Genomic DNA, 27052 nt, shown 5'->3' on the forward strand with positions numbered 1-27052 from the left:
TCCAAATAAAAGAATATTCTAACCAATAGATTGGTCAAATTTGTACTCATTAGGAAATTCAAGAAAATAAGACTGTTTTCTAAAATTCTTTATACAACCTGTTTTTCTCAATATATTAAGGATTGTCTTGGAACTGGAGTGATAGTACAGCAGGTAGGGTATTTGCTTTGCATGAGGCCAACCTGGGGGTTTGATCCCTGGCACCCTATATAGTCCTGCAAGTCCACCAGAAGTGATCCCTGAATTCAGAGCCAGGAGTAAGCCCTGAACATCAGTAAGCTCTGAATAACCCCCCCCCCGCCCTGCCTCCCGCACAAAATAAAAAGAGCGTCTAATCTATCACATCATCTCTTCCTCATAACTTAGAATGTTTAAGTTCTCTGAGGCTGAAATTCCCTCTAATAGGCACCAAACAGATTAATGTCATAAAGATGAACATTTTAGATATTGGACCAACTTTCTAATGGAACAAAAATAAACAAAGGTCTTATTACTCAGCTTTCTAAATATAATACTGTCTTCACCAATTAACTTGAGATTTCCTCCCTTACTAGATAAGGATTCACAAATCCATTCTCAATAAATAATTACAACAGGACTAGGAGATAGCACAGAAACCATGTTTCTTTTTCTTTTTTTTTTTTTTTGCTTTTTGGGTTACACCCGGCGATGCTCAGGGGTTACTCCTGGTTCATGCACTCAGGAATCACTCCTCGTGGTGCTCAGGGGACCATAAGGGATGCTGGGAATCGAACCCAGGTTGGTCGCGTGCAAGGCAAACGCCCTACCCACTGTGCTATTGCTCCAGTCCAGAAACCATGTTTCATTTCTTGAAAACAAAAGCAACCACCATCAAAAAGTTTAAAATAACAAAGTGAACTTTGACCCAGAAGTGCATCCCAAGATTCCTTATCATCACGGTAGACTTTAACATGGCTACCAGAGGGCCATTATAATTCTGAAATTCTCTTCTATCCAACATGAAAAAAAAAATCAATGGTAGAAGGGTGGGGGATGGGAGCTGGGGTAGAGAAATAGTACAGGAATTAAGGTGCTTGCCTTGGGGCCAGAGCAATAGTACTGTGGGGAGGGCATTTGCCTTGCACACAGCTGACCTGGGTTCAATCCCTGGCATCCTTGATGGTTCCTGGAGCACCGCCAAGAGAAATTCCTGAGTGCAGAGCCAGGAGTAAGCCCTGAGCATCACCAGGTGTGACCCCCCCCCAAAAAAAGGGCTTGCAGCACTTTGGTCCCTGAACACTGCAAGGTGTAGTAGTGCTCAGGGAAAATAAAAAAGCAAAAATAACAAGTGAAAAAACCAAAATGCTTTGAGTGGATAAATGGAAAAAGCAAGAGAGTCTGCTCTGGTAACTTCTATAATTCACTCATTTAAATAACTCACCAGTCAATTATATGTAATTATTCATATTTTTCTGGGTGTTATTTTCTCTCTCAGTTATCAGATATTTCTATTATCACTATTCAATACCATATTTCTCTGCATTTATTATCACTGATTTTATATCAAATTTAAAAAAATGTTGGGGTGAGGAAGATTTAAAAAAATGTTGGGGTCAGGAAGATTTAAAAAAATGTTGGGGTACAGTAGGTAAGGTGCTGGCGGACTTACACCAAGCCGACCTGGTTAGACCCTAGGCACCACCAGGAATGACCACTGAGCACAGAACCAGGAGTAAGTCCTGAGCATGGATAGTTGTGGCACTAAGAAAAAAAAAAAAGGAAAGAAAGAAAAAGCTGGGTGTAAACACTATCCTAGTCTTTTACAGGGTTACCAGTATAATGTAAAAAAATTTCTGTGAAATGATTATGTGGAGGCAACAATTAAGCAATAAAATACAGTATGATGTTTCAGATTACATCACTTAGAGAATACGGTTACTGCTTAAATGGCAGACATTGGCATGCTACTGACAATACCAACATTTCCAAAAGAAAAAATTGTCCACTTACATGCACTTGAATTAGATTAACATGTGATGACTTAAAACCCAAAGTGCTAACAACATCGCAAACTAAGTTAATGTCAAATAGCAAAAATACACAAAGAACATGTTTAACTGGACTGTCTAGTCACATCAAATCAAAGAAAACCACACAAGAAATCAGAATGCAGCACAGCTGGGAAGCACTGCTTCCATCAAAGATCTACGCCTCTCATACAGAGAACAGAACTCTGCAAGCCAGTAATTGCTATTTCAATTGAGATCGAAGCTCTCAGTCTAGAAATCCAAGACATTCTAGATATTTTCTTGGTCAGCACAATTGCCGCTCATGAATGGAAATACTCCCACATCATTCTATCTTGCGGATTTTAATACAAACTTTCAAGGATGGGATTGCTGCATAAAGTATATTATTACCACCACCACCACAACTGGTGGTGCACAGGGGCTGCTTCTGGCTCTTCTGGCTCAGGGATCACTCCCAAGGGTGCTCAGGGAAACAAGTGGTATTAGAGGTGAAAGACCTGGCCTCCGGCAGGCAAAGCATGCACCTTGCCCTGGAGTTATCTCCCTGGTCCACTACAATAGTCTGTTTTCAGTCCTCTGACAACAGTAGATGGGATTTCATACATGAAAATCAATGGCCAAGGGCTGAGGACATGGCTCAGGTGACAGAACATAGGCCTTGCACATGTGAGGCACGGAGCTCAATCTCCACTGTCCCCCCAGCACCACTAGGTATGGTCCCATGTTCGCCAAGTATCACCAAGCCCAAGTGTTGCCCAAAGTATGCCCCCAAAAAGTAACGACAAAAGTATTCCCAGGATCATAAATACGGCCAAATCATTCAAAATACATAAAGTGGGGGTGCTGATCATAGTTACCTTCATCGGTCTACCTTGTTTTCCAACCACTCAATGGATATCTACCCCCTATGCCTCAAGGGCTCCAGAGAGAAGCATGAAAGCGAGTGGCCTGACAGAGAAAAGTCTCATCAAGGTCTAGTTCGTAAACCCTTTCCTACCTAAGCTGAGGGGAAAGGGGAAGAAGGCACAAGACCACCGGCATCCGAGACCCTCCTTTGCACACAAAAGACAGCAGGGCAGCCGCGATCTGAGCACAGACACAACTCCAAGGCCCCATGCGCTTAATTGGCCATACCTGAAGGAGACCTCGTGGGGCTTCGTACTCTGACTTCTTCATCTGAGCCAAAACCTAAGAACTGCTCATCCTACAACAAAGGAAAATTATTTTAAAATCAGAAACAAAAACACGAAATGTGAACATATCCCAAAGAAATGCCCCAAGGAGACACAATGAATTTGGAAAATTAGCCTCTATAATTTTAACCATCATTCCTATAGCCATTACATAATGACTAATATTGAAATAAACAAAACCCAGTCATACAGCTTCACTACAAATAGGAGCTGTCAAATTCATATTTGAACAATGCATTGAAATGTCATCTTTGGTGCACAGTATACAGGGGATAGTCCTAAATTTCAAACTAGAGATACAGCCCAAAATAATTCAAGTAAGCAAATCAGGACAATGGCAGAAATATACAACCCCATTAAGACAAATATTTTCAACAAGTAGTTAAGCCTACAGACACATAAGGAATAATATAAACAATATCATAAACTCTTGCCTACTAAATATTAATAGAGACTGAAATTGCCATAATCGTCAGTTCCTTAACTCAGGAATTGACATTCAGTTGTGATTTCTGTATATTTGAGATCCAGAGATTCTCAACATGCGTTTTATGTTGTCCTTTGAAAATGCCCCGTTATCACAGAGACTTAATGGTGGGCAGCAGTATTTGAGAAAGGGGTCAGGAGCTGAGCACAGAGGGTGACACGCAGTCACCAACAGCTCAGAAGCAGCAGACTGTCAGTGTCACTTAGAAAAGGCAAAAGGCAAAAATCTCCTTACCTCTAACTTTTTACCTACCCTTAAAAAACAGAAACAAAAACAAACCAAAAAAAAAAAAAACTTAAGCTTTCACCTATTGTGGACAAGTATTCAGGAAAGCTGCTCTATGTAAACAAACCCGAGTAGTAGAAAGTCATGATTCAGAGACCAAGTACTTTCCAGAGAGAGAGAGAGAGAGAGAGAGAGAGAGGAGAGAGAGAGAGAGAATTTCCCAATACTAGCAACAAAATCCACATAAAACAAGAACAAAAAGAGGCATGGAAAACAATGAACCTTAATTTAGACGAATAACCCCCAATCTAGGTTCCAGCAAGAGAGCTTTCCTCTCGAGAAAGGCCATATACAGGGTTGCATCTATGGGTTTTCTGAAGAAGCGCTTGTCCAGTTAGTTAAAAGCTGAGACAGATGCTTTATCTGCTTAGCTATCCTTAAACTGGAGTAGCTGAACAGGTACAACCTTTTAGACACATTGCTATGCCTGGCTCTTAACGGGAAACAGTTTTGAGAATCAAAACGTTATGGCGTTATGGCGGAGATTTTGCACACAATGTTACTGAGGGATATTCTTATTTGAATCTAAAAACGATTCTGTTCTGAGATTGCTGAAACTATTCATTGGGGCCCAGAGACAGAGTAAAGGCATATACCTGCCTGGCATATGGTCCCCCAAGGAGTAACCTCTTGCACAGAGGCATGAGTAACCCCAGATTATCACTTGGTGTGGTCCAAAAGCCTAGATAAAATTATATACCTATTTCAAAAAGATGTATTTACACAGTGTGTACTAAGATGCACATATGGCATTCGCCTTGCACATGGCTGACCCGGTATAGATCCCTGGCATCCCATATGATCCCCAAGCATCTCTAGGAATGTTTCCAGAGTACAATCAGGAGTAAACCCCTGAGCATCGCTCGGTGTGACAAACACACACACACACACACACACACACACACACACACACAAAGTATGTATGGGGCTGGAGTGATAGCACAGAGGGTAGGGTGTTTGCCTTGTACGTGGCTGAACCGGGTTCGATTCCCAGCATCCCATATGGTCCCCTAAGCACTGCCAGGAGTAATTCCTGAGTACAGAGCCAGGAGTAACCCCTGTGCATCACCAGATGTGACCCAAAAAGGAAAAAAAGGTATGTTCAATACCTAAGGTGTTCAATATCAATTTCATGAATATAAAGTAACTTTTATAGACTCTGCTTTCATCACTGAATACAATTTAAGATAAAATTTCATACTGTGAACACTATTTGTGAATAAGAAAAGTCAGGCTGGAGACCTAGCTCAATGGTCTGGAGCACATGCTTAGCATGCCAGAGGTCAGAGCTTAACTCCTGCTACCACAGTGTCTGAGCATTGAGCCAGGAGTAATCCCTGAGCACTGCCAGGTGTGACCCAAAAAATAAATTTCTCTCTTCATCTTAAAACAAATGAGGAGGTTCCTATAGCTTGTTACTCGAGGAGTTTCTCTGATCTGCAGAGCAGCCAAAACCACAAGGAGGAGCCAGAGCATCCTCTCCTGGGCTGGAAGCCGGTTCTACATGTTGCTTCGCAACTGCCTTTCCCACTGGTGATGGCCTTTCTCTTCCATCACCGGAAGAGGAGAGGGAGAGGAATCAGTTTGAGTGGTTTCTGAAAAAACAAAAACAAAAACAAGAACATACCGTTGCCAGTCTCAAATTTCTGAAGCAGTGTAGAATACCACCATGCATGTGTATGAGACCCTGGGTTCGATCCCCAGCACCACTGGAATAATTTCTATAGTTTATACTTATAAGTTATAACATTATCAAAATGGAAGCCCAAACTAACAAGACTCAAATTGTATGCGAATAACAAAAATTGCACATTAGTTGTCTTTTTCTTTTTTTTTTTTGTGAGGGGTGGGGGTGGTGGGGAACGACGGGCCATAGCTGATGGTGATCAGGTCAGGCGACTGTGCTGGGGTCACTCCCAGTGGAATCTGGGGGACCAGGCAGTGCCACAGATCAAACACAGACCACCTGCATGAGCTCCTGGATATTGAGCTATTGTTGATTTTTAAACTTAATTTTGGGCAGGAAACAAGAAGATATCTAGAAGTAATCCTAAAATATACGAAAGGGATAAGAAACCTGCCTTGCATGTAGCCTACCCCAGAGTGATCCACTGGAACCACATTTGATCCCTCAAGCACTGCCAAGTGTGATCCCTGACTACAAAACCAGGTGTAAACCCTAAGCACAGTTGGTGTGGCCCCCCCCACAAAAGCATGCTCCCCCAAAAAAGCACACATAATAGGCAATAGTAAATTGCCTCAATTTTTATTTAAAAAAAGGGGCTGAGTCTTAGAATTTTAGGAGTCAGCCCAAATACCCTCGTTAGCCAGGGATAGCACTGAGAATGGGATAGTTTGCAATCTCTGTTCTGGCACTTCTAAGTATGTGATATTATTGACATAGGTCACTTTTAATAACTTAATTCCTTTGAGTGATGTGATGATTATATAATTTATGTAAAATCTTTCAAAACTACAAGGCCATATCCATACTGTGGTACCATTACTGAGACAGCTTTAGAAACTGCAGTTCTGAGAGACCAAAGAATTTGCCTATACAGTCATTTACAAGGAACTTCCTACTCCAGTATTTAAAGTTATAAAGTAAAATCTATAGTACAAAATTTCCTATTCTCTCAGCTACTTTTTTTGGGGGGAGGGAGCTTTTTGGGTCACACCCGGTGATGTTCAGTGGTTACTCCTGGCTCTGCACTCAGGGATTACTCCTGGTAGTGCTCGGAAACCATATGGGGTGCTGGGAGTGGAACTCAGGTCAGCCACGTGCAAGGTAAAAGCCCTCCCTGCTGTCCTGGCTCCGGCCCTTTCCCAGCTACTTTTATTTATTTATTTTTATTGCTTTTGTTTGGGTTACACCTGGCGATACACAGGGGTTACTCCTGGCTCTGCACGCAGGAATTACCCCTGGCAGAGCTCAGGGGACCATATGGGATGCTGGGAATCAAACCCGGGCCGACCGTGTGCAAGGCAAACGCCCTACCTGTTGTGCTATTGCTCCAGCCCCTCCACCTACTTTTAAAATAACATAATACGGGGGTTGTAAAAATAGTTCAATGCTTGCCTTGTATATGGCCAACCTGAGTTCTATCCTAACACCCCATAAGGCTCACCCAAAATGCAGTCAAGAGTAAGACCTGTTGGGGGTTGGAGCAATAGTACAGCGGGTAGGGCGTTTGCCTCACACGTGGCTGACTTGGGCTAGATTCCAAGCATCCCATATGGTCCCCCGAGCACCGCCAGGAGTAATTCCTGAGTGCAAAGCCAGGAGTAACCCCTGAGCATAGCCGGGTATGACCCAAAAAGCAAAAAAAAAAGAGTAAGACCTGAGCACTGCCAGGTATACCCCAACCCCAATTCCCCCCAAAATTTTAGATCCTTAAATTTCTGATTTAGGGACCATGGAAGTAGCCCAGTGACAGAACATATACTTAAAACACCTGAGGTAAGATCTCTCTGGTACCTTTCCACAAAAAAAGTTTCATGTAATTATTATTTCATTATTTTTGAGGGGCGGTGGACACCCCAAGGTGCTCAGGGGACCATATGCAGGGCCAGGGATTGAACGAGGACCAACTACTTGCAAGGTAAGCGCCTTCACCTTTGATCTCTCTCTCTCTAGTTCCTGATTTAATTACTCTCTTCCTGCATTATTTATTCTCTTGGAAACAACCTGCTAATCTATATGCATTATCACGAAGCTACCTGGGGATTTCCCAGCACTCAGCAGAGAACTCCACAACTACATGCATGAATTTATGTTCTACATGGAGCAATGGCAGGAGGCAGCTCTGGCAGCCATACATGCATACACACACCAAGAGGTCAAGTGACCAAGCAGTTGCCTGGTAGCTGTTAGCTGAACAACTCTACTTTACCTCTAAACTACCAGGAAAGTCAAGAAAATTCAAGCTGGACCAGAAAGTTGTCTCACCGGACTGCAGCGTGGTCTTTGGGTCTGATCCTTAGCAATGCACGGCACCCCGGGCACTCCCTGGCACACCTTGCCTAGAGTCGCCCGCACATACTGCCACATGTGGTCCCCATACAGCCCAACAGGTCCAGAAAAGCAAGCAGAGAAGGCCCTGGGAAAGCTGCAAGCCACAGGCCTGCCTGAATGTGAGGGCTCCGGAAAGGGGTCGCGAACAAGGCCAGCGCGCTGGCATCCCAAGGATTCAGACTTGCCTTGAAATGAAAAGAACAAGGCGAATGTCTACAAAAACAGAAAACAAAAGGAGCTGCAATTAAATCATGTTTGGCACTGGGGCATCGTGGGCCTGGACTGGCCTGAAGAGGGGACGGGAGACATGCTGCCCCACGTGACCAAGGAGCCCTGGGAACGGGGCCCAAGCAGTCATTCATCACGGACGGTGCCTTTCAGGACGGCCTGCTGGTGAGCACAGCCTCCTGAGACGGGGGGGGGGGGTGGGGAGGGGAAGCGACATCGCCAGACTCCTCCTGCAGGACGAAGCCCTAGACACCCAGAGGATCAAAGTTTTAATGTGCCAAGTCTTAAATCCAAAGACAGAAAACGAATTATGCCAAGTGGAGTCCTAGGAAATACTGTTCTATCATACTTATCTCCCAGGGATTAAGAACGCGAAGAAAGGGCATGAGAGACAGTTCAAAGAGCCGCTTGGCATTGAATTCCACCCCCCTAAACTCCAGGATGTAGCCACGGTGGCCGCCAGTACCAGCAGCAACATACCACACACTGGACCCGAGCACTGCTTTCAGGTCCAGAGAGAGAGACTGAGTATCACTGGGAGTGGCCCCTGCGTCCCCTGACCAGGGATTGGGAGAGCTCCTTCTCCCCACACACACATCCTGCCAAAGAAATGGGGGAAAAAAAGGAACACACTGAAACTTTTAACAATAAGGGGAAAAGAGAGAAATTAACTGTAACTTGGAGAAGAAAAGGAACGTAACAAAGCTATTCAATGTCCCTTCCTAAGTGAAATCTAATTATAAAAACAACTGAGTAGAATTTTTCCTTACACTACAGCTTCCAATTCGAGCAAATCCTACTTTTCACACAGATACATTCATACTTGAGGATTTAGATTTTTTTTCCCTTATGGACTGTTTTGCCGTTCAATGACTGAATCAAGGGTCTCACGTGCCGCTCTACCAACTGAGACACACAGCCAACCCTTGAGGATTGTGTTCGCTTGTTTTAGGGCTGCATTTGGGGGTGCTCCGGAATCACTCCTGGCAGTACTGAAGGGATCATATGTAGCTTGGGATAGATCCAAGGTCAGCCGCATGCAAGGCCTGACCTGAACCACCGAACTTTATAGCTCCTTGAGACTTTCAATTTGGGGAGGTGGCAGGGGGCTGGGCAGTGCTCAGGGATCATTCCCAGTGATGCTGAGGGAACCAGCAGTGTCCACCTGATAGGACCTGCGCCTCCTGCATGCCAAGCATGTGCTCAGTCCTTTGAACTCTCCCTCTGGCCCCACGGTTACTGTCACTAACTCTTTACTGACGGTAAGAATGTTTCTTCAAGGGGCTGGAGCGACAGCACAGCACATAGAATGCTTGCCCTGCATGTAGCCTACCCAGGTTTGATCCCAGCACCCAATATGGTCCCCCGAGCCCCACCAGGAATGACCTCTGAGCACAGAGTCAGGAGTAAACTCTGAGCACCACTGGGGGTGTGTCAAAACAAAAGAATGAAGTCAATTCCTGAACTCAAAAAATATAAAAGATGTATGATACTATATATACAGATATGTACATACATAGAATGATGAAGACATATTAGAAAAATACATAAAATTCTATTTCAAGAAATTATGTACAGGGGCTGGAGTGGTAGCACAGTGGGTGGGGCATTTGCCTTACACGGGTTCGATTCCCAGCATCCCAGGAGTAATTCCCGAGTGCATGAACCAGGAGTGACCCCTGTGCATCTCTGGGTGTGACCCAAAAAAAAAAAAGAAATTATGTACTATGGACAAGTACAATTCTTTTACTTCATCATTCATCCTCAAAACCACTCAATATGATGGCTGGGTTTTTTTTTTTTGGCCATTTATTCCGGATATAAAGATGAATGAAACGTGATTCCTGCCCCAAGGAATGTCTCAAACAGGCAGTGCACAATCTCAGCATGTTTCAAAAACGAAAGCCACATCAAAATGTCAGTGAAGAATAAAATCCTATGCAATTCATTATGGATGAAGTCACAATAGTAATTCATATTCTGGAATAAAAATTTACTTTAGCCTTGCAAGACTTCCTCTTCATATCCATATTCATCTTCCTCTTGTATCAATATTCATTTCAGGAAGACACAGTCAAAAAAAAAAAATCCCAAATCCTTTCCAAGGCTCACAGCGTTTCCGTGCCTCAGGGTGTTTTAACTCAATCTGCACTGGAAGGAACAAGGAGGCACCACCTCGGACAGCATCTTCTGCGATCACACACACACACACCCTCCCGGAGACGCCACTGATCAAACACTTTCAGCCAACAGACCTGAACACCTCTTCCTCCCTCCTCCCAACAAAAACGGAGATTTTAGTTAGTCCTTTAAGTTTTTCCCAATGTGACGGCACTCAGAGCTAAACTCCCTCACCTTGAGTTCTTCCCTTGCCCTTTGACCCCCAGAGGGGTGCTCAGGGATGCTGAGGAACACTCACCAGTTGTTGGCCAATGGAGTGGGCGGTTCAATGTGAGAGTGCAGGATTGTGGTGGTGCTCAGGGTCCCCGTGGACACATACTGCGATTCGTGGGGGACCACATAGTGCTGGGTATCAAACTAGGGTTGGCCACATGCCAAGGTGTGTGTCTTGCAGCCCTTGCTTAAAGTGCTTCACCTCCACGGCTAAGACATTCCGAAGTTGCAAATTCTTTTACTAAACAAAACAAGCTCAATCGTTTGTTCTGGCCTCAGAACAAGGTTTGGGATGACTCGCCCTTTTGAGCAAGGATTCCTAAGCATTTCTGAGTATTCCATTAATGTGGTAGCAAACCCAAACATGCCCCTTAGCTACCGGATCATCTGTTTCCAAAATGCTTAGAATTAAGTTTTTAAAAATCTAACTTTTGGCCGGAGTAATAGTACAACAGGCAGGGTGTTTTACCTTGCACGTAGCCAACCCAGGTTCAAGCCCAGGTACCCCACATACAGTCCCCTGAGCCCTGCCAAGAGTGATTCGAGCACAGAGCCAGGAGTAAGCACTGAGCACAAGCTGGATGTGACCCAAAGTGAAAGAAAGAAAGAAAGAAAGAAAGAAAGAAAGAAAGAAAGAAAGAAAGAAAGAAAATACTGTTCCTAGCCATAATATCAAAGCTACCAGTAATCAGCCTTTTGAACTTCATTGTCTTAAAGGGCTCTAAGTGGGCTCTCCATCATATAAGGGTAGATCAGGAGGCCTCAGGAGAACGAGAGAATCATCATTCAAGAGTTAAAGAGGTAGGGCAAGAGAAAAAGTACAGCAGGTAAGGTGCTTGCCTTGCCTGTGGTAGACCCAGGTTCAATCCCTGGCATCCCATATGGTATCTCAATCACTGCCAAGCGAAATACCTGAGCACCTCCAGGTATGAGGGTGCAAGGGGGAAGGAAGGAAGGGAGGAAGGGAAGGAGGGAGGGAGGTGGGAAGAAAGGAAGGAGGGAAGGAAGGAAGGAAGGGAGGGAGGGAAAGAAGGAGGGAGGGAAGGAGGGAGGGAGGAGTACAATGGGTAGGGCACTTTCTGAATAAAATCCTCAGCATCCTATATGGTCGCCGAGCACAAAACCAAGAGTAAGTCATGAGCACAGCCAGGTGTGGTCCCCACCCACCTCCAAAAGAAAGACGAGACATGGGAGAAAGTGAGGGGACGGACAGCTCGGCGAGGAGAGCCCCACTTCTCGGGAAACGCTCTGCCCTCACTCAGGCGGGGCCATTCCCTCTGCGCCCCAGGCCGCCATGCTGCCTTCATCACAGACAGGCTCGAGACTGCTGGGATTGCACGAGCAGAAGGAAACGGAAAATGTGCTGCCGTGTCTGTCTCCTTTTCTAGAGGGATCTCTCCTTCAGGATCGGGACTTTATTTTTATATTCCTAGATCTGGCCCAAATTTGGCACAACAAATGTAAATGGAAATAAGAGAAATGCAATGCACTGTTTTCAAAAACACCTTTCGGTACGACTGGGGAACAGAGCAGGAAGAAGAAAATACGGTGAAGGAAGAAGGCCCAGGGTGGCACCTGGGGGGGGGGGGCTCAGCACTACAGCACCTGCCTCACAGGCAGGAGGCGCAGAGTTCCCCCCCCACACCCAAATGGCCCTCACGCTCACACACCCTCAGGGAGATCCCAGCAGTGCCTGGTGCCGTGACAAAGTGAGCAATTTCCAGAGCACTGAGACCAAGAGTGTGAATGAGAGTGCAACCCGAATGGGGAGAGAGAGAGAGAGGGAAAAAACTACACAGGGAAATGACAAAACCGACCCATTCATTCATCTACTCCTCCATTCATTCAGATGGCTGAGCACGGCGGAGAGTCATTCAGACAGCTGAGCCCAGCTGAGATGAAAGACAGCTTCCGGGGCTGGATAGATGGAGAGACGGGCTGGGCACGAAGGCATCCGCCTTGTGTGCAGTTGAGCCCTGGTAGAGTCCAGCATCACGTGCTCCCGGGCCCGCACCAGGAGTGATCCCCCCGCACAGAGCCAGGGCCAAGCCCTGAATAGAGTCAGGTGCAGCCCCAAAACAAAATAAATAAACAAATAAAGGTGACAGGATGGAAATGAGTGTACAAACTACTCCGTTTCAGTGGGGAGAGAGGGGCTACCCCCAGCGGTGCTCAGGTGCTACTCCTAGCTTGGTGCTCAAGAGAGAGATCCCTGGCAGTGTCCGGGGTAAGGCAAGCACCACTCCACCGCGCGCTCTCCTGCACCTGGACCACTCGGCTTGTTTTTGTTCTGGAGTCACACCTGGTAGGGCTGGGGGAGGGGGGCACTCCTGGCTCAAAGTTCAAGAACTCTCTCGTGGTGCTGCCTGAACCAGGGACTCCCATGTGCAAAGCTCAAGCCACAGCCCTGCAGCTCCTCTCCCTGCCCCCTCCAGGCTGAGAGGCGGCCACACTAGGAGGGCAAGGCGGACTAGACATTTTTAGTGGACGATGTTTATGTGCTGAAGGGGAGCTAGGGGAACGTACTGCAAATTTCAAGAGCCAAGAGGTAATGAATGGAAAAGGGACGGGGAGGAAGGGAGCAGCCCGGGAGGGGAAGAATATAAAACACAATGGAAGGAAACTGCTCCTGGAAAGTGAGGAAAGGAACGTCTGTGTGTTTTAAAGGCAGGAACAAGCTTAGAAAGTTCCTGGGGACACCAGAGGGAGAGTACAGTAAGGAGGGTTTTTGACCTGGGTTCGATCCCTGGCACTGCATACAGGTGCCCCCTGCCCCAATACCAGCCCTCCAGGAGTGATCCCTGGGCACAGAGCCAGAAGTAAGCCTGAGGACGGCCAAGTATGCCCCCACAAAACAAACAAACAAAAAGGAATCAATAAATATTTGTTTGTTTGGAAAGTGGGAGCCATAGTAGGGCCATCATCAAAGACAAATGAAGTGTCTGAACCACATTTCAGCTAGGATGGAAGAATGGTCAAAGCTGACACAAGAGGGGGCTGGAGCGATAGCACAGCGGGTAAGGCGTTTACCTTGCACGCAGCTGACCTGGGATCAATTCCCAGCATCCCATATGGTCCCCTGAGCACCGTCAGGAGTGATTCCTGAATGCATGAGCCAGGAGTAACCCCTGTGCATCGCTGGATGTGATCCAAAAAAACACACACACAAAAAGCTGACACAAGAAGCGACACGACGTTACCCCCAGTGCTCAAATGCCAAGAAGGTAGAGTTGGGTTGAAAATTTACTCCAGGGGCCCACGCGATAGGACAGTGGGTAGATGGACTGCTGCCTTTCATGCAGCCAACCCAGATCTGATGCCCAGCTCCAAATATGGTCCCCTGAACACCACCAGAGAGATCCCTGAATGCAGAGCCTGGAGTCAGTCTTTAGTACCACCGGGTGAGACCAAAAACCAGAATACACACACACACACACACACACACACACACACACACACACATTTTACTCTGGAAAGGTACATATACATTCATGTCCACATGAAATGAAATATATACACTTATATAGCACTATATACACAGACATACATTATGGAATTGAGAAGAAAAGAGAAGGACCACAGAGCAGGGGATGGAGGGACGGAACAGTAGGTAGGGTACTTGCCTTACACAAGGCCAACTTGCATGCAATCCCCGGCAATGCAGTCAGGAGTAAAAGAGCCAGGAGTACGAAACAAGAGCCTGAATAACTCCTGGTGTGGCCCAAAGACAGACAGACACAGACAGACACAGACACAGACACACAGACACACACACACACACCAGAGTGACAAACTAACAGAGACAGAAAATAAACAGGAAGTAAATAAACTCGGATGATAAGGGTGACTGGGTCGACTGCAAGCACTCTCTTCATAGTGGTGGTCAAGAAACACTTCTCTGAAGTGATGCTTCATGAAGGGTTAGCAAACTCAGCGCCACGGGCCAAATCCGGCCCGCCACCTGCTTTTGTTTGGCCCAAGAGCTAAAACGGGTCTTAACATTTTTTTCGTGAGTTTTTCAAAAATCAAAAGGCTATTTTGAACACATGAAAAATATGAAATTTAAATTTCAACGCCCATAAATAAAGTTTTATTGGAACACATCCATGCTCATTCATTTATGTATTGTCTGGGGCCGCTCCGGAGACTACAACAGCAGAGTTGAGTAGCTGCAACGGAGACCATCTGGCCCTTTGCGGTAAAACCACGCTGAACCCTGGTTTAGACCTACACGACGAGAACAAGTCAGACATACAAAGATCTTGGTGGAGTCCTGTTCTGGCCTAGTTATGTGCAGAGGCCCAGAACCAACACCAAGTAGGGAATGTGTGGCAAAGAGGCTGATCTAGCTCTGCAACAGGATGCAAGAGAATGCAAAAACCTGGTGCCAACGAAGAAGTCAGCTCATGGGCAGGGGTTCTGCTGACCTGGTAAGGAATTTGAGTTTATTCTAGCAGCCTTGGGGGGCCAGGGCAGGGCAGAGAGCAACAGGTTCAGAGAGAATAGTATTTGATTTGCTGATATTTGGAATACACAGCTACCTTGTGAACAACCAATTTTAGAGAGGTAAGAACATAAGCAAGGAGTGTGGCCTTTGCTTATCTTCTTGCCTCTTGTCCAGGATAGTCCGGAATTTTGGTAATAGAGTAGGACACTTTTCCAGGTTCAACATCCAGCACCCGAGAGCACTGACGAGAGTTAATTCCTGAGTGCAGAGCCAGGAGTAATTCCTGAGCAACGCCAGCTTCGACCCAGAGAAAAAAAGAAGTCAGCTTGCATTATTTCCCCTGATGAGCTTTTGAATAACCAATAGAAACTGAAGGAAAGCTGAGGAACTGACAACTTCCTCCCCTCTGAACATAACCAGAAAGTCGCTTTCTTTTTTTGTTTGTTCCTATTTGGGGGCTACACCCAGTGATGCTCAGGGATCACTCCTAGATCTGTACTCAGAGATCACATTGGTGGGGCTCAGGGAACCCTACGGAGTGACTGGGAGGGATAAAGTCAGGGTTGCGATAATGCAACACAAGGGTCTTAATCCCTGTATTCTCCAACCATCTGGTTGTCTGTTTTGTTTTTAAGAATTAACTGTAAGCAGGTAGGAAGGACTCTAGTCTTGTTTCACGGCTTATACCCAGAACCCCTATAAGATGCCCAGAAGCATCCCCAGGAGAGATCTCTGAGTGCAGAGCCAGGAGTAAACCCTGAGCACTGCTGGGTGTGACCCAAACACCAAAAACTAGGGGCAGAGAAAGAATTCATGTTCAGAAAGCTGGAAGTTAAAAAAAAAGGGGGGGGGAGTAGTAAGTACAGCAGGTAAGGCTTGCATGCAGACGACCTGGGTTCAATCCCCAGCATCCCATAGGGTCCCCCAAGCACCGCGAGGAGTAATTCCTGAGTGCAGAGCCAGGAACAACCCCTGAGCATCGCTGGGCGTGACCCAAAAAGAAAAAAAAAGCAAGCAAGCAAGCAAGCAAGCAAGCAAGCTGGAGGTAGTATAGTGAGCGAGATGCATGCAGACCTGACCAGGGAGAGATCCCCGCTACCCCTTATGACCCTGAGCATCGTCGAGAGTGAGCCCTGCCCACTGTACTGTCTCTATGGCCCATGGGGCAGGTCCTGAGCAGTCAGGCATGGCCCCCAAACATCAGTAAACAAATAAAGAACAAATGTTCAGTGAGAGTCGAGAAGTTTTGTGTTCTTAATATTTCGAAAACTCCACTGTCTCCTCTGACTACCACATCATAGGTGGAAGTTTGCCATCCCATTCTGAGAAGCCCATGCTATGTGGTATAACTATTTTTATTTTTTAAAAAGTCCCTGGTATTTTTTATGACTCTTAACACTCCAGGGTCTCAAGTAGAATAAAGAATCACGAGAATTTTTCTTCACTTTTATAATAACTTGTTTTCTGAACATAGAGCTTTATGGCCAATAATTAAAAGTTACAGAAAAAAAGAAAAGTATAAACCAGTTACAGTGGGGAGGGCACTTGCTTCGCATGCGGCTGTTTGATCTCTGGCACCCCATCTGGCCCCCGGAGTCCACAAGGAGTGCAGAGCCAAGAGTAAGCCATGAGCACAGCTGGTGTGGCAGCCCCGAAAATAAGTATAAATCTATTGTAACTTCTAACTTTCAGAGTTTTCTTCAATGACACTCAACTTAATAAGATGTAAAACTGGGGTTGAAGCAATAGCACAGTGGGTAGGGCTTTTGCCTTGCACATGGCTGACCCGGGTTCGATTCCCAGCATCCCATAAGGTCCCCTGAACACCATCAGGGGTAATAATTCCTGAGTGTAGAGCCAGGAATAACCCCTGTGCATCGCCGGGTGTGACCAAAAAAAGAAAGAAAGAAAGAAAGAAAGAAAGAAAGAAAGAAAGAAAGAAAGAAAGAAAACTGTCCTTCACTTGCAGAACTCTGCAAAAGTTCAACATCAGGCTGAGGAAAGGACTTAAGGGCGGGAGCACGCACTCTGCATGTGGAAGCCTCAGGTCTGATCCCCAGACCTAGAGCTACACGGTCTAACATTGCTAGGAGAGACCCTCAGCACTACGCACCCCCAGATGTGGCCCCAACACCCAGATAACAATCCTAGCCTCATCTCTGATATCTACTTTACAAGATTATCTGGGCAAGTGAGTAGTATTTTTGACACCTATAAAATGCAGGGGTGGATAAATAGCACAGTGGGTAAGATGCTGGCCTTGCTTGTGTTCAACCCGAGTTCAGTCCCCAGTACCCCCCCATATGGTCCCCTGAGCCTGCCAGGAGTGATCCCTGAGCGCAAAGCCAGGAGAGAGTCCTGAGCACGGTGGGGCTTAGCCCCAAACCCAAACAAACAAACCCATCAACAACATACACAAATTACCTTAAACAAACCAAATATCACTTCACAAATAAGAAGGAATTAATACACAATTTCAGAAGCAAATTCTGAAGCCCTACGAGTTCAACAACCCAATCAAGACTTTGGAACAGAACTGGTGGCAAACACGCTGGTGTGAATATCGAGGCGGCCTAGACTTTTGGTGATCTATATGAATAATCCCAGTTCATAGCTTTCACTCTGACTGTACAGGAAATGCTTTCTGCAACCCAACATATCTAAAAAGGTTTCATTCTGAGTGATGCAAGGCCTCCTGCACTCAGCCTCCGAAGCTAAGGGTCAGAGGCTTTCGCAATGCCTACTCACACGCAGCAAAGTGAGAGATGGAAAAAGGCCTTAAAGAGCACTTGGGACGCATCCGCGAGCAGCAATCACCTGAATGAGAAGATACTGTGAAATTTTACTTCTCTTTAAACTCTGGCTGAAAATAAACATAAAAAATGACAAATACTGAGGTCGGAGAGCTAGCACAGCAGGTAGGGTGCTGACCTTGCATGGGGCCAACCTAGTGTACCCCAACCCTACCAGGAGTGATCCCTGAGCACCAAAGCCAGGAGGAACCCCTAAACACAGTCAGGTGTGGCCAAAAAAATAAAGTCACAAATACTGGGGGCCCTGCATTCCATCCTGGACACCAAATGGTCCCTTGAGCACCATCATGAAGAACCCATGAGCAATCCACTGGGACTAGCACCTGAGCACTGCTGGGTGTGACCCTCAAACCTTGTCCCCCATGACAAATACTTGTTTCCTGCATTGAAATTCCATACCTATTTTCCCTCATCTCACTTAGTTCCGTTTGCTAAAAATTTTATTCGCCTATAAAACCACTAAAAATTAATATTTCATAAAAACATTTCTCTGGAAACTTATTACTAAAGTTTAATTATCACCATAAATTGGCAACTCAAATCAAATACTTCTTAGGGAGGCAATGAGGCCCTAGGACCCTTTGGGGAATATTAAAAGTATACAACTTAGAGCCAACGGGCCAAAGCGATATGACAGTGGGTAGGATGCCTGCTCTGCATACAGCCAACTGGGGTTCGATTCCTCGCATCTCTATGGTCGTTCCCCGCCTCCCTCTCCCCATGCACTGGCAGGAATAATTCCTGAGTGCAGATCCAGGAACATCACTGGATGTGGCCCCAAAACAAATAAAAACATGGGGCCCGGGTTATGGCTCAAGGTAAAGCAACTACCTCCTACTTCAGTAGCACTGTAGCACTGTCCTCCCGCTGTTCATCGAGTTGCTTGAGCGGCCCAGTAACGTCTCCATTGTAAGATTTGTTGTTACTGTGTCTGGCATATCAAATACATCATGGGTAGCTTGCCAGGCTTTGCCGTGCGGGCGAGATACTCTCGGTAGGTTGTCGGACTCTCCAAGAGGGGCGGAGGAATCGAACCTGGCTCACCCGAGCCGGCCGTGCGCAAGGCAAATGCCCTACTGCTGTGCTATCGCTCAATTTTTTCTGAGGGGGTCACATTTGGCAGTAAGCAGAGATTACTTCTGGCATCACTTCTGGTAGGAATTGGGGGACCATATATCATTCCAGGGACTGAACTCAGGTGAGTCGTGTGCTAGGCAAGCGCTCTACCTGCTGGACTATCTCTCCAGCCCCCTACCTTAAAATATTCTCTATCTGTTGAGAGGGGTATTTGGGCCACCTCTAGCAGTGCTAGGGGGCTACCACCCTCAGCTCAGTGGTGGGAATCATCCCTAGTAGTACTTGGGAGACCGTGTGGTACTAGGGATAGAATAGGGGTCATGGGGGCCGGAGCAATAGCACAGTGGGTAGGGCTTTTGCCTTGCCTGTGGTTGGCCCCAGTTTGATCCTCAACATCCTATATGGCCCCCTGAGCACCACTAGGAGTAACCCCTGAGAGGCAACGCCAGGAGTAACCCCTAAGCATTGCCCTGGGTAATTTAAATAAATAATTTTTTAAATAAAAACTATTTAATAATAAAAGAATAGGGATCAGCCTTTTGGACTGACTTCCAATAATAACATTATCTTTTTAGTCCCTTCAGAACCATCTCCATGGTCTCTTCGTTCCTTTAAAGTTGAGGAACCTGGAAATGGAAACAGCACTCGAGTGAGGGAATCTTGTATTATCTATAGAAAAGCTGATACTAGCTGGGCGGGTGTCTCCTGGCCACTCGGCAAACTCCAAGCAGCACTTCCACAAAAACATCCTTAATGGTTAAGGCTTTCCTCTGCCACTCATAACTATTTTTAAGAAGTTCAAATCACCCTGCTGAGAGTCTTGTAAAAGTTCTAGCCTATGACTATTCCTTGCAAGGTATCGCTAAGTTTCACAAGCATGAAAATTTCAATTCAACGTTCTGATCTATATGCAAAGTGACCACTGTAAACAATACAAAAGGTAAGTGATGCCTTAGAAGTGGCCGGATAAGGTGGGGAGACGTAGAATGTGCAATTTGTATGTGGGAAACCGAGTTCAATCCCCAGCACCACAGGTTCCCCCAAGCATAGCCGGAAGCCACCCCTAAGCACTGAGAAGCCCCAAGCACTTGTGGGTTGTGCCCCCTTCCAAACAATTAAGAAATGGCCCAATCCAATGGGAAAAGGTTGACACATAGACAACGGTCCTAAATCAGCAGCAGTGCTCAGGGCTTATCCGGCTCTGCACGGCTCAGGAGACCAAATGGAGTGCTGAATATTGAACCTGCTTCAGTCAGGTACGAGACAAGTACCTTACCCCCTGTATACTATCTCTCTAGCCTCAAGTTCAGCAACCTTTTCTTTTTTTTTTTTCTCTGTAGGGAAAAGTGCCACAGATCAAGTCCAGGGCCTCAATAAACTCCATTCCCCAGTCCATGCAACTTTTGGTGTGTGTAGGGGGACAATCGGGGACTAAACCAGTCTGCTGAGTTATTGCTGCAGTTCAACGAGTCTTTTTTTATTTTCATTTTTTTTTTTTTTGCTTTTTGGGTCACACCCTGTGATAAGCAGGGGTTATTCCTGGCGGTGCTCGGGGGACCATATGGGATGCTGGGAATCGAACCCAGGCCGGCCACGTGCAAGGCAAACGCCCTACCCGCTGTACTATTGCTCCAGCCCCCAAATAGTATCACTTTTTTTTTTTTTTTTTTGCTTTTTGGGTTACACCCAGCGATGCTCAGCCTTCTGGCTCTGCACTCAGGAATTACTCCCGGCGGTGCTCAGGGGTTATTCCTGGCAGTGCTCGGGGGACCCTATGGGATGCTGGGAATCGAACCCGGGTCAGCCGTGAACAAGTCAAATGCCCTACCCACTGTACTATCACTCCAGCCCCTAGCAAGTCTTTTTTTAAAGGGAGATAAAACAGAACTGTATTTTCACTCCTTAAGCACATGGCCCTTTACTACTTATTAAACTTCAATCTGTTTTTGATTATTCTACTTGTGTTTATTTTTATTTCTCCAGGATTTATACCCTCCAACTTAAGCTTTTCTTCCACAATGAAACTGTTAACTCAGTGATCTCAGCAGACCATAATCTCGCCACACTGAAAACAAAACATAAATGTCAGGGGCCTGGAGGACAGCTCAGTGGCTACAAGGGCCCTCCTTGTAAGCATGAGCCTGTAAATTTACTCCCTGATGCTACCCACAATGCCCAGAGCGGGGTCCGAACTGTCTGGGACCACCCATTCGGCCCCCCCAATTCCCCCAACACACACACAAAGTGCCACAACAGAGTATACACGATCTCCGACCCACAAATAAGGCGTGAGAGCGCCCAGTGAGCACAACGAAAGCCATGTGCGGGCCCAGCAGCCAGTGAGCACGTGTGTGAACACCACAGGAACCACCAGCAACACCACATCTAGAAAGTGCCCGCTGCCCTGTGGGCACAGTGCCTGGACAGTGAGTGCTACTACCCCGTGTGCACTCACCAGAACCCATGTGCAACCCCCAGGCATCACAGCAGTGCTACAGGGAGGGGAGAAAAAACACACTGAAGAGCAAATGTTGGGGCTGGAGTGATAACACAGCGGGGAGGGCATTTGCCTTGCATGCGGCTGATCCGGGTTCAATCCCCAGCATCCCTTATGGTCTCCTGAGCACTACCAGGAGTGATTCCTGAGTGCAGAGCAAGGAGGAACCCCTGTGCGTTGCTGGGTATGATCCCTGCCTCCCCCCAAAAAAAGAGCAAATGTCCAACAGTTAGCAGTTCAGACTAATGAACCCTGGATAATCTCCGGGCTCTTGGAAGAGCGCACGACAGTGAATGCAAGCAGCAAGCCCAGCACTCACCCACCTCAAGGAGGAACTGTGCTCCTCAGTGCCCACATGCCCTCTGCTGTCTCACTCAAATTCTTCCCTTCGCCTTATCGCTGCTGCAGAAACGGGCATGGCGGAAATGGGCAAGGTGTACCCACTGTTAGCCAGACACGTGGCCAACCTTTGCTATGGCTCTACCTATCTCATGGATGAAGCTGACGCCCAGACCCAAATCAAAAAACATTCGTGGGGGACGAGGACCCACTCAGCAGTAGAGAACCAGCACTGCAGGCTCAGAGTTCGATCCCCGGCACCACCCCGCAGGCCCAAACATGATGCCTGTTGGGTATCGCCAGTATCAAAATAGTGTGACATCTCCAAGTACCACAGCCATGTGTATGAGCCCCCATAGTGTGGGAGCTGGTCTTGCTGAAACAACGAAAGGGAAGGAGGACCAAAAAAAAAAAAACCCTCAAGTCCACCTTGCTTATTGATGAACCTGACACCCACATCAAAATCCAGAACATTCAAAAAAATCAAGATTACAGCACTCAAATAGGTGTATGTGTATGCACATCTGCCTGGTAATTACGCACATATATCAAGGTAATTAAAAAGGTTATCATGGTAGATTGAAAAATAAAAGATCACAGCAGCACTTGTTTCCTTTCAATCTCTCAGTCCTAATAATAATTAGGGGTTCCTATGTGCCAGGCATAGTGCCAAGTAATTTGCATATCCAATTTTAAATAAGTCTCAAAATAATCTGATGAAGCATGATTTACCCTTAATTGACCGAATAAGCTGGAAACACAAAGAAGTTAAGAAACTTTTCCAGGGACTGGAGCAGTAATTCAGTGGGTAGGGTATTTGCCTTACTGGAGGCTGCTGACTTGGATTTAATCCCCAGCATCCCAGATAGTCCCCTGAGCATTGCCAGGAAGGAGTGATCCCTGAGCACAGAGTCACAAGTAAGCCCTGAGCACAGCTGGGTCCACACAAAAAGAAAAACAGGAGCTGAGCACAGCTGGGTCCACACAAAAACAAAAACAGGGGCTGGAGCGATAGATAGCACAGCGGGTAGGGCATTTGCCTTGTATGTGGCCGACCTGGGTTCGATTCCCAGCTCCCATATGGTCGCCCGAGCACCGCAAGGAGTAATGAGCCAGGAGTAATCTTTGTGCATTGCCGGGTGTGGCCCCAAAAGGAAAAAACGAAAAACAAAAAACAGGAAAGAAATTTTTCCAGGCGCCAGGGAGATGGTATAGAGTGAAGGCACATGCCTTGCACGGGCAGACCTGGGGTCCATTCCTGGCATCACATTTGGTTCCTTTGAGGGCAGAGCTTGAGCACCACTATGTGTGACCCAACAAGTTCCCCCTCAAAAAAGAAACATTCCTGAGGCCGGAGTGATAGCACAGTGAGTTGGGAGTTTGCCTTGCGCATGACCAACCCAGGTTCGATCCCCGGCATCCCATATAGTCCCCTGAGCACTGCCAGAAGTAACACCTGAGCATCACCAGGTGTGACCTAAAAAGTCAAAGAAAGAAAGAAAGAAAGAAAGAAAGAAAGAAAGAAAGAAAGAAAGAGAAACATTCCTTCAGCTAACAAGCTGAAGAGCCAAGATTTGAATATCTGAATGCCGAGTGTTTAATCCAGAGCCCATGGTGTTACTAGTTCTTAATTACTATGCTATATATTATTACAGATTAGATAATGAGACACTCATGCCCCTTTGTAAAGGTATTTATATATGCACAAATTAAAAAACCCTAGCTGGAGAGATTACAAAAGGATTTCCTCATTAAGTAAGCTTAAAGAGATGTTATCCACATGGTTTTACTGCGTTATAATTAAAGGAGATAATCTAAAGACAATGTTGAATGGTTTGTGTTTGATCTAAAAATAATCCAATACTCAGGGATGGACAGAAGCTGAATATAGGGGTGTGTCAATTGGTTTTCCTTTCGAGTTAGATATTTTGTGATTAACTTCTCCCCTGTTTCTAGAACTGAGACGGTCCACAGGACAGCTTAACGAATGCAACTTCTCAGAAACACTTCTCACAAGCAATACCCCCTTCTAATTCGAGAAAGCCGGCCCCAACTACTCTGACGCTGTAAAAAGCAAATGTAATGATGCTCTGGCAAAGCCTGGCTCCCACGTCTGGCTCTCTCTCCAACAGTTCAGATGTGAGAAAGGTTCATGGCTCCGACTGCTGGAAGACATCAAAACAGCCACGCTCAAACATTCCCACCAACTACAAAACCAGAAATGCCAAAAAATAGGTGAGACATGGAGGAAATGCCAACTCCTGAAATAAACGCCAGAGAAATAGATCTTCCCTGCTGGTACCACACTAGGCATCGCTGTAGAGCTAATTAGAGGCAAGATATCTGGGGAAATCCCTTCAGTCTATTTGTCAAATTGAAAAAACAACTACTCATTTCAAAGAAAGGGGAATTTTCATACACAGCACAGAAAACTGCCAACTAACTCTTGTGTTTCTACCTTCAACTGTCTCCTTAAAACTAAAACTCAGAGGGGAGAATAAAAATCAACGTCTGAAGTTAAACCAAGTTTAGGCCTTTGAGAAATTTCATACTAATTCTACCAAGGGACTATTAGCCTCTAAATCGACAACTCACATGAAAATCTTCCTTCAAACGTCTCAAAAAGTCAGTCTGGCAGTAGCCAGACTCCTGGTCGGCTTTCCTGGAATGTAACCTGACAAGGTACAAAGCTTCCTGAAATATTGAACAGGGGTGGTATGGGTTTCTCTGGATAGGTTCAGAAAAGCAGTTCATCCTTTTTAGAAACATAAAGAACCATTTTATGGGCTGCCATTCCCTCCATGCAAGTGTCTGTGTTTCCCTGAGGCTTTCTCAGAGCCTTATTGAGGGGGAAAATGAAAAGGCTGACAAAGGACCCCTTTCCCCTCTCTCTTCCCAGAATCACCCACCTCGGCCACAGGGCAGTAGCATCCACACTGTCATAAACGCCAGCAATTAGAGAATGAGGCCATAAAACCACCCACTCAGGTATAAGAGCCCAGGCCTCCAGCTTTATTTAATGCATGCCATAAAGATCCCCAACTTCCTTCTCTTGGGCCTTCTCCTCGGCCAATGAAATGACAATGACAACAACAAAAAAGTAGCCCTTTGTCTGATGTGCTCAATTAAACCATCTGGGTGCAGGTGAAGGATTTAGGATTCCTTTATTTTCATAGAGGACTGCATTTTCTTTAGCATTCCACATGTAGCTCTACTAAAGGATACACTGCATTTGGAGCCTGAATATAAGGGAAGCTAAAATTAAACTATAGGAAAAAAATCACTTCAATGACTATAAATAAATATACTTCTTATTCTGAATCTGCTAAAAAGTCTCTGGCCAAGAAACCAGAGAGAAAGCCCAATGGGCTGAGCACATGATTTGTGTGCAGGAGGCTGAGTTCGAACCCCTGCCCCCCAAAGTTCCCCAAGCATTGCCAAGAATGGCCCCCTTGAGCACAGAGCTGGGGAGTAAGTCGCTCTTGGACACTGCCAGGTATAGCCCCAAAACTAAAAGGATAATAACAATCAAAATAAGTGTATAAGTTGCCTGAACATTGCAAGAGATTCTAAAAACTACAAATTTTCTTAGTATTGTCCAGAATCTCCTGAAACCTTTCCTAATTCCAAAAGCTAATTTATATCCCAAAGTCAACTTTTGCTGTCTGTTTTAAATTTTAACATAATGAGGCTGGAGTGATAATATAGCAGATAGGGCATTTGCTTTGCATGCAATGACCTGGGTATGATCCCCAGCATCCAATTCGGTCTCACGGGCCCGCCAGGAGTGATTCCTGAGCACAAAACCAGGAGTAACCCCGAAGCACCACCAGGTGTGGCCCCCAAACCAAAAAAATTATAAAATAAAGCACCATACATAGCACTGTAGCACTGTCCTCCCGTTGTTCATCGATTTGCTCAAGTGGGTCCAATAATATTGTGAGACTTGTTACTGTGTTTGGTATATCAAATATGTCATGGGTAGCTTGCCAGGCTTTGCCGTGTGGGCGAGATACTCTCAGCAGCTTGCCAGGCTCTCCGAGAGCGGCGGAGGAATCGAACTCGGGTCGGCCGGGTCGGCCTTGTGTAAGGCAAACACCCTACCTGCTGTGCTATCGCTCCAGCCCAGAATAAAATAAAATCTAATATAATTTAGGATAACATAATTTGGGAATACTTGATTGTATTCCCAACCTATGAGTCCACAGAAATCACTAGTCTCTGATTTACTTCCGAATCAATCAGGTTTAACTTATTTTGTTTTTTGGTTTTTGGGTTTGGGGCCACACCCGGCAATGCTCAGGGGTTACTCCTGGCTATAACTTACCAAGCTTTAATCTAGGTAAAATCAAAACTAGAAAAAAATTTTTTTCTGTTTTTTAAGACCATACACAGTGATGCTCAGGGACCACTCCTGGTGGTGCGTGGGGGACCATATGTGTTGCCAGGGCTCAAACTGGGGTCCTCTGCATGCAAAGAAAATGTTTTAACCCATGTAGTATCTCTTCAGCCCTACTCAAAATAATTTTAACAGTGAACTTTTGGTAGGAGGGTTGGGGAGGGACCTTCTAAGTGGTACTCAGGGGCCCTGGGGCCACTCCTGGGAATACCTGACCTGGTGGACCAGAGGTTCAGGGGTAGGGAGGACCAAGGACCCTGTGTTGCTCTGGCCCTGCATGCCGGGACCACCAGGTGCTATACCAGCAATGCCAGGAGGCCATGTGGTGCCCAGAATCAAACTGGTTGGGCGTAGGCCAGGAAAGATGTGTCCTCACTCCTGTGTCTTCTCCCCAATGAACAGTAAACTCTTTAAGTTCCTCTTTCCTACAAGTGCCCGTGGGAAAAGGGAGCTGGAGCAATAGTACAGGAGTAGCAAACTCAGATCTCCCGAATCACCTATGGTTCCCTGGGTCCCACCAGGAAATGATACCGAAGCAGAGTCAAAAATGAGCCCTGAGCACTGCCAGATGTGGGCCAAACCCAAGCTAACCAACCAACCAAAAAAAGAATCTGATTAAAATGTTAGTATATCATGTCAGATGCATTAGTAATTTAATCTGCCTTCACTGTCACTGTCCTCCCGTTGTTCATCGATTTGCTCGAGCAGGCCCAGTAATGTCTCCATTGTGATCATTGTTACTGTGTTTGGCATATCGAATACGTCACGGGTAGCTTGCCAGGCTTTGCCGTGCAGGCGAGATACACTTGGTGGTATACCGGGCTCTCCGAGAGGGGCAGAGGAATCGAACTCGGGTCAGCCATGCTGGCCACTTACAAGGCAAATGC

At 46.1% G+C, this 27052-nt stretch overlaps 1 protein-coding gene and 1 pseudogene across 3 annotated transcripts in view; one reads left to right on the forward strand and one right to left on the reverse strand.

Moving 5' to 3' along the window:
• The window catches only part of KMT2A (lysine methyltransferase 2A), a 78471-nt gene that overhangs the window by 44228 nt on the left and 7191 nt on the right, over positions 1-27052 (reverse strand). For all 3 annotated transcript variants that reach the window (XM_056107626.1, XM_056107625.1, XM_056107627.1), the window contains one exon: positions 3126-3195. In XM_056107626.1, coding sequence (XP_055963601.1) covers positions 3126-3195 — 70 coding nt within the window. The remainder of the gene's footprint in view (positions 1-3125; positions 3196-27052) is intronic.
• On the forward strand, positions 5352-5549 carry LOC130016988 (uncharacterized; annotated as a pseudogene).

The sequence above is a fragment of the Sorex fumeus genome, unplaced genomic scaffold (assembly GCF_029834395.1).
Source record: "Sorex fumeus unplaced genomic scaffold, SorFum_2.1 ptg000169l, whole genome shotgun sequence".
NCBI lineage: Eukaryota > Metazoa > Chordata > Mammalia > Eulipotyphla > Soricidae > Sorex > Sorex fumeus.